The sequence below is a fragment of the Prionailurus viverrinus genome, chromosome A1, assembly GCF_022837055.1.
Source record: "Prionailurus viverrinus isolate Anna chromosome A1, UM_Priviv_1.0, whole genome shotgun sequence".
NCBI lineage: Eukaryota > Metazoa > Chordata > Mammalia > Carnivora > Felidae > Prionailurus > Prionailurus viverrinus.
The window spans coordinates 48770824-48783392 of record NC_062561.1 but is presented as its reverse complement, the minus strand read 5'-3'; the positions used below and the strand labels follow the sequence as shown (position 1 = coordinate 48783392).

Sequence of the window (12569 nt, the reverse complement as noted above, 5' to 3'; positions counted from 1 at the left end):
ACTTTTCTCTAGACACAGAAGACCAGTGTTGTTATTTCATTACATAATCCAGTCAGTGTTCTGGATGTGTTTTCATTATTATCCATGTGATTTTCATAAAGGGTAATGGCTGATGAATATATTAATGTACGGTCCTTTTAAACTTTCTTTGGCAAATATCTGGTTTTGTTTTTTGTTTTTGTTTTTTTAAGTTTCAGTAATCACAGAAGTCTGTAAAACTTTACAAATCCTGGAGACAGTGTTAGTAAAAGCAGAGTTAGTTCTTGTCTTGAATATATAGCTAATAAAATGATATATGTTTGCTTTATTTCAACCAAACCTGTGTTTCTAAGTTTGGATAAATCTGACTTTCTGTATCTCTTACAAGATCTGAACATAATCTGTTTAAGAGAAATCTTCCTCTGTGTGTAACAGATCTTGAGTATGCAAAAATGTTGAAATTAAATGATATACCCAAATATTTGTGTTTCCCAGAGTACAGTAGGTCCTTTAAGGGATATTGGAGGAATATATGATGTGGTTGGCTTTTCCTATTGAATTTCCTGCCTTCACCTGCGTGAAGAGTCTACAAAAATCAGCGCCACTCCCTCTCGCTCTATTTTATCACCACACTCTCTCCTCCTCGTCAGTCGTCAAAGGTGGTTCATTCTACCAATGAACTATTTCTCAAACATTTCTCCTCCTCTCTCTTCCCATTGCCATGGCCATCAGTCAAACCCTGACCACCTCTCCCCTGGGCTGCTGGGGTAGCCTGTGAACTGGCTCTTCTTTCTGCATCAAGTCCTATATGTTTAAAGGGCATCTTCCAAATGAATTCTAGTGCTGTCTTTCTAAACACAAAGCTTAAACATACCGTGTTTTGCGTAATAAGCCTTCACAACTCTCAGTCACATATTGCCCAAACACATTTCTTCGGGAGCTTTTCTGTCTTGTTCACTTAGGCCCCTAGTAGCTAGCATATGGTGGCATTAACGAAACACGTTGTAACGAATAAATGAAGATGCCATAACGTATAAGACCCCTTACCACCTGACCCAAAGTTACCTATCTGATCTCCTCTCGAGTTTCTCTTCCGATAAGCAGTATGTTCCAACCACACCAAATGTTTTACCATTCTTCCTACATGTGGGGCATTTTATAGCCCTAACATTGTGCTTATCCTTTTCTTCTCATCTGTCAGGAATCAATGATCACCCAGGCAGTTAGACCCAGGGGAATGAATTGACCTTATGTCTGCCTATAGTTATTGTTTTCATTAGCCCAACAAATATTTACTGAGCACATACTATCTCTTAGACACAGTTATAAGTCTGGGGGTAGGGATACTGTTAGTGAACAAAAAGATAAAGTCATGCCCTTTCTGGAACTTACATTCTAGTGTAATAGCAAATCAAGAATTTGTCAGGTGAGGGGCGCCTGGGTGGCGCAGTCGGTTGAGCGTCCGACTTCAGCCAGGTCACGATCTCGCAGTCTGTGAGTTCGAGCCCCGCGTCAGTCTCTGGGCTGATGGCTCAGAGCCTGGAGCCTGTTTCCGATTCTGTGTCTCCCTCTCTCTCTGCCCCTCCCCCGTTCATGCTCTGTCTCTCTCTGTCCCAAAAAAAATAAATAAACGTTGAAAAAAAAATTTTTAAATAAAAATAAAAAAAAGAATTTGTCAGGTGATGATGGATATAAAGATGGAATAGAAGACACAGGCCCAGATGAGAGAGCATTTTTTTTTAATGATTATTTTTGAGAGAGAGTGTGCTTGTACATGTGAGTGGGGGGAGGGGCAGAGAGAGTGTGGGTTAGAAGGCCCAAAGTGGGCTACATGCTGACAATAGAGAACCCAACATTTGACATGGTTAAAATGTAGTTGAGGGGAATAGTACCAAATGGGATTGGGTAGTGGGTTTGAAGTACATTGGACAAATAATCAGAGGGACCTCCTGTAGGACAGGGTAAGGGCTTTGGACTGGTCTCAATACTCTGCCTTCAGTGTACCCCTAATCAGCCTGACTCTGCCTTGATGCTCCAGCCCTGATTCCAGCCTTTTGTTAGATCAGGAGCCTGAAGCGCACTAGCCAGAGTGGCTTTGGTGGCTCTGGGCTCATGCAGCTTTGCAGCCAATGTCTGACTACTCAGCAGTTGATGCTCTCTATCCCTGGTAGCAGTGGGAGGTAGACTTAGCCCCAGCGTTAGACCACCTACCATCTCGGGCGGATTCCCTCATCTCTCTGAACCTGTATTTTCTTGTCTAAAATGGACATAGTTTAAAAAAAAAAAAAAGGCTGTTAGAGGGATAAATGACTAGAATGTAACCCTGTAAAACTTTCTCTCTTGTGTTCACTGATAGACCCTAAATGCCTAAACCATGCCTTGTACTCAGTGTTTTTTGAGTGAATCTGGAAATGTATGGTTGAACCGTGTATAAAGCACATGAAACAGCACCCAGTACATAAATGCTCAGTGCATGGCAGCTGTTGTTATTATAGTTGTTCGTGTTTTTATTTTTAAAATTATGTTCCCTGTGATCATACTGTAGTTGTGTTGCAACTGTTTTTCCCATGTGTGGGGCTCGTCTACTGCAATGGCCATTCTGCCTGGGCTCATGGTACTTGCTTTCTGTGTCTATACATATGCCTAGGGAAGCGGGCTTGGGCTGGGCACATGCTTTCTGATTCCTGTTCGCTCTGTTCCCTAGCTCTGACCTCAGAATTAGTTTCTGCTAGCCCTGGAGAGACTCTTGTTTCTGGCTTCCTTTTCCAGAACTGAACTCACTTCTCCCTCAGGTTTGTTTGTTTGTTTGTTTGTTTATTTATTTATTTATTGAGATATCATTGACAAACAACATTCTATTAGTTCCAATTCTATTAGTTCTATTAGTTCCATTAAGTGATTTGATGTTTGTATATATTGTGAAAAGATCACACAGTAGGTCTAGTTAGCATCGGTCATCTTACATAGCAAAAATTTGTTTTTCTTGTGATGAGAACTTTTAGCATCCATTCTCATAGCAGTCTTCAAATATGCAATGTTTATTAAATATAGTCACTCTGCTGTGTATTACATCCCTATGACTTACTTGTTTTATAACTGGAAGTTTGCACCTTTCGACCACCTTCCCCCACTACACACACATACATACTCTGCCTCTGGCAGCCACCAGTCTGTTCTTTGTATCTATGAGCTCATTTTTTTTTTTTTAAAGATTCTATGCATAAGCAAGATCATTTGATATTTGCCTTTCTCTGACTTACTTCATTTGGCATAACATCCTCAAGGTTTATCTGTGTTGTTGCAAGTGGCAAGATTTCCTTCCTTTTTATAGCTGAGTAATTCTTTTATCTTTACATGACATCAAGACTACTTGTGCGCTCATCCTGATAGCCAAATACCTGCTCCTGCGCTTTAGATCTCTCCCTGCAATGTTAACACCTGTGTGGCTACACTGAAGTTTTGTCATCCCCCCCCTCCGCCCCCCCTCCCCCCCCCCGGCTCCTGGGGAGTTGCTGGTGGGTTGGCACTTCTCTTGCCATGATATTGTCCTGGATTTTTACCTGGTTTCTGTGCTTCCGTCTTTGGCTTGCCCCTGTTATTTGCCACAGTGCCTCATGATTCACAGATGTGGTGTGGATGGAATGAAGTGACTTTGGCATAGCAGAGACCCTCACTGCATGTTTATGGAGAGATTTGGCTAACTCACAACCCCCAAGTGTGTGCAGTTCTTCAGAATACGAATGACAAAAATAACATTCTACTACACTTTGTATTAATGCTGGGGTGGAGTGTTGTTTGGAATCTCAGTTGACATTTTTAAAATATCAGTGTGAACTGCATCGTCGTGGTAATTTAACACTTTGCCAACAAAGGAAACAGCGTGATCCTTACTATCAGGAAAATATAAGTTGCTGCATGGCAAATACTGTTTTACCAGTCCTTATGAGAGACATAATGTGAGGTATTTATGGAAGGGTTTTGTTTATAAGAGTAAAGACAGATATTTTGGAGTAATGTGTGTATGGATCATTGAAATCACTGAAGGGGATTTCAGCTGAGATTCCACTGGGTCTCTAGTTTAGCTCTTAGTTCTGCCAGTATGGTCATCAATGTGATGTCCTCTGTCCCATGCTACAAAGCAGTGGAAGAGGAAAGGCTGGGACAGAATGGCAAAGTAGGTTTGAACTGATGTTTATTTTGTACCATTTGAGGTACTTTGATTATGCATATGCCTGTACCAAATTGATTCGTCATTGTGAGGATATGTGAGCTTAGAAAAGTATACTTTTACACTTAACCTAAGTGATTATAAATTAAATGCCCAGCTATCTCTCTCTTGAGTATCTGTCCAGTATAGGAGATGAAGTTCCTGTATCATGCAAGTACATGAAGCTCTTGCGAAAATATCGAATGAGCCACCAAGGGTATATGAATATTTTCAAAATACTGGGTAGCAGATGAGATTACCATAGATTTTTCTGGATGTTGAAATCAGGATGGGATTGACTTGCTAAATTAATTATGAGATATTTCTAGGATAGGATGTATAATCTCATAAAGTCAAGAAAATTGTGTTGAAAGTTTAAAGAAAGAAGAAAAAGGAGATAGCTTTGAAACCATGGTTTTATTTAACCTGTTACTGGTATTTCCCCAAATGTTGATTCTCATCAGTGACCAGAAGGTGTACATTCAGTTCACCTACTAAATCAACTCAATTCTGAGAGGAGCTGTGCACTGAGGTCCCTGAGCTCCTGAGGGAGAGTTGGCGGGGGAGGGGGAGGAGGGGGCAAGGAGTAAGTATGGGGGAGGGCAGAAGAATTGGTTTGGAACAGAGGTAAAATGCTTAATAATCTTGAGACCTTGGACAGTTTAACCTCCTTGTGTCTCAGATGCCTCATCTTCAGATAATACAGCCTTGACCTCTGGGGTTGCTGTAAGGACTAAATGAGTATCTCTTAGTACAAGGCCTCATCCTTAATAAATATGCAAATATTACGTTTTATTGTTATGTTTGGTACCAAGATAATAATAAAATGACTGTTTTTGTATGCTATGATGTGTTTTGTTGCATAGCGTTAGATATCTGAAACTGTTGGCTGAGTGTAATTCTAATTTCTTACGTTTGTTGATCGTCACCTATAAAAAGCAAGAGGAATTCACTGATTCTCTAGTGTTTCAGCACAAGTTTGGGGTTGTGATAAAATAATTGCGTTTTCTCCAAAGAACCAGATGGCGCACAGTCAAGAGGAGGGAGAAGAAAAGACTTGCATTTTAGGAGGACGAGGGCAGATAGATTGTAGTAGTTGCCCTGGGAAAGTTACTTCCCCATTCTGTTTGTTTGTTTGTTTGTTTTAATTTTTTTTTAACATTTATTTATTTTTGAGACAGAGAGAGACAGAGCATGAACAGGGGATGGGCAGAGAGAGAGGGAGACACAGAATCTGAAGCAGGCTCCAGGCTCTGAGCCATCAGCACAGAGCCCGACGCGGGGCTCGAACTCACGGGCCGTGAGATCATGACCTGAGCCGATGTCGGATGCTTAACCGACCAAGCCACCCAGGCGCCCCTACCCATTCTGTGTTTTTATGAGATGATCATTGAGTATCGGTCCCAATTCCTGCACATTCCATTCAAAATATTTTGCGATGTTAGGATCACTGAAGTTTGTGCTTGTACTGGTTGAATTAGGAGAGCTGCTGTCAGCTGGACTTCTGTGTTGCATATCTTACCTGGCAAACAGGAAGGTCCAGATACAGTTCTCATTCAGTGCACATGTAATTGGTCAACAGCCAGCTAATAAATCTGATGGTAACTTTTGCTTTAATTAATAAAATGTACTCATGCAAAACAAGTAATTTAAGTGTATACGCATATGTGTGTACCTGATAATATGCATATATACACACGTATATAAATTAGGGTTTATAATATTAAAATGCTTATTACAACATAAATATAGAAAGAGTACCATGTTACTAAAATTGATGACTGTGTAATTTTATTTACCTCTTGGGAATCAATTGAGCTATTGATTCCACAGCAAATGTGTTTTGATTAAGATCATGGCGAGATATGTTTGACAGCAATTTCAAATTATTAGAGTTTATTACATATTCAAAGTCTGCAGTCAACTGAGATGGTATGTATCTGATTTTAGCTTAGAGAGAGAAATCTATTATTTTGTTTCAGGTACTATATCCTCTATACAATTAGCATGTGCCTTATAAAAACCCTACCCTTTCTGGGCTGGTCTGGAATATGGTATGATGCTCAGTGTCTATGTTTATATTAAATAGGGTTAGAATCATGAATGTAGAGATTAATGTGCTTTATAAATATTTACAGTATTGCTTTCAGGCATATATACAGATTGAATCTGCACTAGTTGAGTTTAGTAGTTAATGATTGGTTTTTTAGTTGTGAACATTGTTATTTATGGTGTTTATTATGACTGTGGCAGTGGATGATCCTGGAAAATCACGGAAAGGGAATTATTTCCAGAGAAAGCTTAATTCCTTGAAAAACTTTCAGTAGGTTTTATTTTTCCACTTTTGTATGAAACTCAAATGTACATCCTGCCTTTAACACATGTAGAATTATTCAAGAATAACAATTAAAAAATCATGAAAATACAGTGATATTTAAATGTGCTAAATGGAACATGGGCCCAATCAGGTTTTCATGATTTATCAGTTTTTAACTTCAAAGACTCTGGTTAGCTTGCATTTTTTAAACTAATGAGTTTATCACAGCCCGTGAGGAGCGTGGTGAAAGTATATCAGCTGTAAATTGGTACAAAGCACTAAAAGGGACATTAGCCTCTAATCAGATTCCAACAGTTCATTAAACCTGTCTTTCCAGAATTGCTCTTTGTCTTTTCCCTGCCTTTGCAAGGCATCTTCTTCCCTTTTCGTCTGGGCAAGACCTCCTCTGGGGTAGGAAGCAATATCAACTCATTCTTCATTGTCTACCAAGCAAACAGCCTAGGGGATGCTTTGTTAGGGTAGGTGTCTGGCCGCTGTGAAGGGCAGGGGTGTTGAGGGCTGGCCGGCTGCGGGGAAGGCTTTCTTGAAACTGGGTGGTTGCAAGCCAAGCTGGCTGCTTCCAATCACGGAGGCAAGTGGCACATTAGGATTTGAGATCCATGCCTGATGTGTAAACAACTCACCAGCCTCCATGAAAGGATTTCAAGCTTGGAACAAATTAACTGAGCTTGCCAGGGATACCACAGTTCTTTCTGCTCTGAGCTATTAGGATGCAAAATGCCTACAAAATATGGACGAGTCAAAAGCACAAATTTAAAAAAATGTATCCTGCCAGTTTTAATAATACTGCACATTTCTAAGAAAAGAACCTGACAGTAATTTTTCTTCTTTTTATTACCTGATAGGCTAGGTAGCATGGAATTTTTAAATGCTCATTAGTTAGCTCAAGAGTAAATTTGCTTTTTCTTCCTGTTGATGTCTCAGAGCAAATATTTGTGATAAGAGGCCCTATAAATTTATTTCTTCTTTTTCTTAAACAAAAAGGAGTGGCAAGAAATAGAGATAATTAGAGCTTTACTATACTGCACTCTGTCGGTATTATTTGGTAATAAAAACATTTATGATTTGTCGAAGTGGGAGTTGTTTTTATTTAACTGTCTATTTGATAGAAAAGCAGCTATATGAAGGGCAAAAACCTGCAGGTTTAGAAATGCTATTAACCTTTGTCATCATGTAGGCAAAATATTTGGAAACAGATCTCTTTTTCTTTTCATGAGACCACGTTAGTATCATGTGCTTATGTTCTGTGACTGAGTAAAGAAACCATTCTAAAAACTCAAGTCTAGTTATTTTTGTTTCTTAGTTTGGACAGGATATGAAGGTAAAATTGACATTCTAAACATGTTTTAAAACATGATTTGGCCTGAAGCAAGCACTGGTAAGTGTCTTTCTGACTCCCTTCATAGATTATTGACTTTAGAAAATCCCCAAAGCAGTGAAAATTAGTAGAAAGTAACCTTGATTTAATCTGTTTGTAAATATTGTTTGAAATTCTATTGAGTCACAATAGAAATAGGTTCTCCTTTAAAGAAGTGGCAAATTCAGCCAAACATACACCAAAACAGAAAACAAGTTTATTTTTTGGTCACGACTTCAGCTTAAAAATTCATTCTGAATCCAAAATTTATATTAGTTGTTCTTGAAATAGAAGTTTGGGGTGGATATATAGAAATTTTCATTTGATCTGAATTGTCATATCACAATTTAGTGTCCAGAATTATATTATCTTGGTTTTTAAATTATGTAGACTTTGATAATAATATGAGAGCATCGTCATTATTTTTATTTATTTTCTCCTTTGTGGATTTCTGCACAATATAACCTCCAGAACTCAGGAAGAAGGAAACTTGTCTTCTGTGTCCCTCCACTACTGCGGAAGTGTGATGAATTGTTCCAGCCCTATATATATTAATGTTAAGGTTTCTTTACTCCAGTTTATTATAGTCTGACCTCCAACCCAGAGGTCAGCGAATCAGACTGATTAATTCAACTTCTTGGTCATTATTTCAAATGATAGTTCAGAAAGGGGGCATAATTGGTTATACTGCTATTCTCATTTAATTATACTTCATTGTTAAAAAATTAGGTTAGCAGTACTAAACGTACTACAGTGAAGGAAGACTCTACCAGATGTCCTGTTTTGAATGCTGTATAACGGACTTTCCCTCTCTCTCTCTTTTTTATTCTCAGAATATCAACACCTTTGAGAACAGAATGTTAATGCTTGATGGGATGCCGTCAGTCAGAGTCAAAACAGAGCTTTTGGAATCTGAACAAGGGGTAAGTTTCAATGACGCCCCACCCTCTTCTCTTTATGATAGTGGCAGTCATTTACAGAGCATATCGAAGTTTGCAGAACGGTTCTGATTTGCACTTGCCTGGCTTTTCTCTCTTGAGTAAAAATCACCAGAGACTGATTCTCATCCATTTGCGACTCAAATATTCCTAACCTGGAGAAGATAACTTCCTAAAATCAGGAAAGCACAGTGACCTTGTAACAACCATATGGTTTTATTTAAATTAGTGAATGTTTTGAAAAGCTATTAAAAAATTCAGAGCAAAGAAGGAAGTATTAAAAAATAAGATGGGACTATAAACTCCATGTCAAAATGGCTTCTTTCTTTCTTGGGAAATTACAGAGTACAGGTATGAGAATGTTACTGTTTGTTGGATTGATTTCCCTTTTGACATTTGTATTTACCCTTTTAAACTTCATGAGGGCTAGAGGATAGTTGAGGAAATCCAGGTCAGTGAGTTTGACATGCGCATAAAAGCAAAAAAAAGGCTTACTTAAGGATACATAGTGAAATTGACAAATTAACTCGTGGCTACTGAAAATATGAAGACTTAAGAACACATCGTTAAAAGGATGTGGGTGATTTTATCATTAACATTTGTAGCTTCGCAAGTTAAAATTATAAGGGTAGTATGACTGCAGCGTTGGCTGACCATGTTTTGTATTGAAGTGAGAAAGCATTGCTCCTGTGCCTGGGTGCACTGCCTACCTAGGCTGCTAACCTACCACCACTGAGATGGTACAGATGACCGCAAAAAGTACATAAATTAGATGCTTGATCTTATTTGTATAGCTCTTACTCAAAAAAAGCAGAACATTGGCAATATTTTGTAAGTGAGCCATCAGAAGAAATTTCAAATATGAATAAAATTTCACTTATAAGAATCTGTGTGCATGTAGGACCCCATTCAAGGGGTTAGGATACTATTAAATGTTTAAAGGACTTGATAATGTGGAACTGAGGTCATGGATCCAGCTGGTAGCATGTAGAGGGTTTCTCCAATAACTTCCACATTCCTGAGCAATATAGGGCAGGGTGTATGGCATCCCAATGTATATTTCTCTTCCTCGCTCTAAGCCTATGTCTGAAACAGACCCCCATCATGGGAGGGGATATCATTTCACCTTTATGTTCCATGTTCGTTGTAGTAGCTCCGCAATGAACTTGGTGGGGTATGTCAACCAATAACGCACCTTCCCAGTTCTGTGTATGACATGATGACTCACCTGGGCTCATCCTAAAACTTAGGCAGTGGAGCATCGTGAAAGAAAGACTGTGTGGCAGCTGTTAACATCATTTGTTCATTGTAGACAAAGCTTCGGAAGAAGTCTTATGTTCACCTGGATTTTCTAGCCTGATTCATCAAGTTAAACTCTCTGTCCTCCCAGCCAAGTAGTTTTTACCTTTGCTGTTTACCCTAACACAGGAAGGATTTGTTTTATTTCTTTGGAATTTCTGTTTTCTTAATCTAGGTGCATGAGCCAGTTTCATAAAATTTCCAAAACCCCCTCATTTAACACACTGCATAGACCGTAGCATCTCATTCACAGAGGATAACTTTTTTTCATTGTCGATGACAAAATGAAAAAGTGGCATATTGCACATTGTTGCTTTTTATTCCACAATATATTCTTCAACTTGAATAGCAGTAAAGGTACTCAAGTCATGTGTGTTGGAGGAAGGCAGAAAAGTACAGAAGGCAGTCAGAGACCGCTAGTCAGAGCCACGATGGTGCATTGTGGTCACTGGTTCTGGGAATGTTTGGTGACATCAGGATGTTTCTCTCTCCTTTATTATCAATTTATAGTTTTATGGTAAGTTCGAAAGATTGAGATGCACAAAAAACAAAAGCCAGTAGTTCCAGAGGTTTTACAGTGTGAATAAGAACCTCAGGCCACATCATTTATGGAAAGTATTTCCTGCCCTTAAATAGAGACAGGAAAAATGGTAGGTTCATAGGTTTTACTCAATGCCTACTCATTAAAATCAATTTTTCCTTCTTGTGAATGGAGCTGATGTTAGTATTTTAACCCTAGTTTAGATTATGTACATGGAAGGAAGGGAGAGAAAACCCTGATTTTAGTCTTTTCTTTAGTTTTGTATGTATTTCTTAAATACGTGGCAGATATAATTTCATTCTCTTTCACAGTAAAGCTTCAAGAGAAGCAGCCCACAGTGTTTAAGGGGATGTCTTATGACCTAATTATTTATGGAAAGCAATAATTTGTATTTAGTCATTTGCAATACTGTACATCAGTTCTTCTTTAAAGTTAGAATTAAATCTAGATTTTAGTGAACTTTACTCTTGGTCATTTTACTGGAGTTTTTAATTGGGGATAATGGGATGGGTAATATGCTGTATAATTTCAGAATCAGAACTCTTTTTAGATAAGGAATGTTAGTAGTCTAAAGATTTCTTTATTTCAATCTTACAGGATTCTTTATTTTTTTTTTAACTTTTAAAAATGTTTCATTTATTTTTGAGACAGAGCATGAGGGTGGAGGGGCAGAGAGAGAAAGAGGGAGACACAGAGTCAGAAGCAGGGCTCGAACCCGCAAACTGTGAGATTATAACCTGAGCCAAAGTTGGATGCTTAACTGACTGAGCCACCCAGGCGCCCCTCAGTCTTATAGGATTCTTTTCTTATTTACTGATAAAAGCTGGTTGAAGTTTGATTCTTTATAAGAAAATGTAAAACTTGGGGCTCCTGGGTGGCTCAGTCGGTTGAGCGTCCGACTTCGGCTCAGGTCATGATCTCCCGGTCCGTGAGTTCAAGCCCCATGTCGGGCTCTGTGCTGGGCTCTGTGCTGACAGCATGGAGCCTGGAGCCTGCTTCGAGTCTGTGTCTCCCTCTCTCTGACCCTCCCCTGTTCATGCTCTGTCTCTCTCTGTCTCAAAAATAAAAAATAAAAACATTAAAAAAAAATTTAAAAGAAAATGTAAAACTTGTTGAAATTAAAGTAATCACACGTGTGGTTATCGGCTTCTGAAAAAAGATGAGCTGTTAGTTACAATGGACACAAAGTCAGAGGAAACAATCCCCGAATCACAACGATGAATGAGAAAGCCTGAGCCGGATGCCAAGGATCGGATCCCATAATCACTCTGGAAAACCTACTTTGGAGGCTGTTTTTTACGACATGACATTTAACGTCTATCTCTTGGGGAAGAAAAGTTGAGTCTGCCATTCAGGCTCTAATAGGCATCGCAAAGATACGCTACTTCACGTGACATCCTGTTTCAGTGATTCACCACGAAGGCACGTATGCCCTTCTCCCCTTCTGGCTAAAAATAGTTCCTTAGGTCTTCCACTGTCAGCTGCTCTATACATCTCCCCCCACCCCTCCAAGGAATTCAGGACCCAATGACCACATTTCACAGTGGGAAGACAGACTATGGACTGGGCCTAGGTCAGCCGCTCTGCTTTCTCTCTTCTCTGAAAAGTTCTGGCTGCCTTGCCTCATTCTCTTTAAGTGTGTTTTATAGTGTGCGGATGTGGTCAGATCTCTTCAGTCAGATTGCGAGCTCTTAGAGGACAAGAACTATTTCGCATATTTTTCGTGTAGGCCCTGGCACATGGTAAGTGCCCAGGAAATCCATGCTTTACATATCTCGGCATTATAACTGGCATGGTGAAGAACTACGAGACCAGTCAAGAGCTTGTTATAAACCTGCTCTGCCTACTTCATCCAGTTGTTGTGAACAACAACAACAACAACAAAATTGGAAATACTGGCAACATACATG

General features: G+C 39.2%; 1 protein-coding gene across 8 annotated transcripts in view; it reads left to right on the top strand.

Moving 5' to 3' along the window:
- The window catches only part of KLF12 (KLF transcription factor 12), a 442889-nt gene that overhangs the window by 185805 nt on the left and 244515 nt on the right, over positions 1-12569 (top strand). For all 8 annotated transcript variants that reach the window (XM_047859514.1, XM_047859507.1, XM_047859563.1 and 5 more), the window contains one exon: positions 8715-8804. In XM_047859514.1, coding sequence (XP_047715470.1) covers positions 8715-8804 — 90 coding nt within the window. The remainder of the gene's footprint in view (positions 1-8714; positions 8805-12569) is intronic.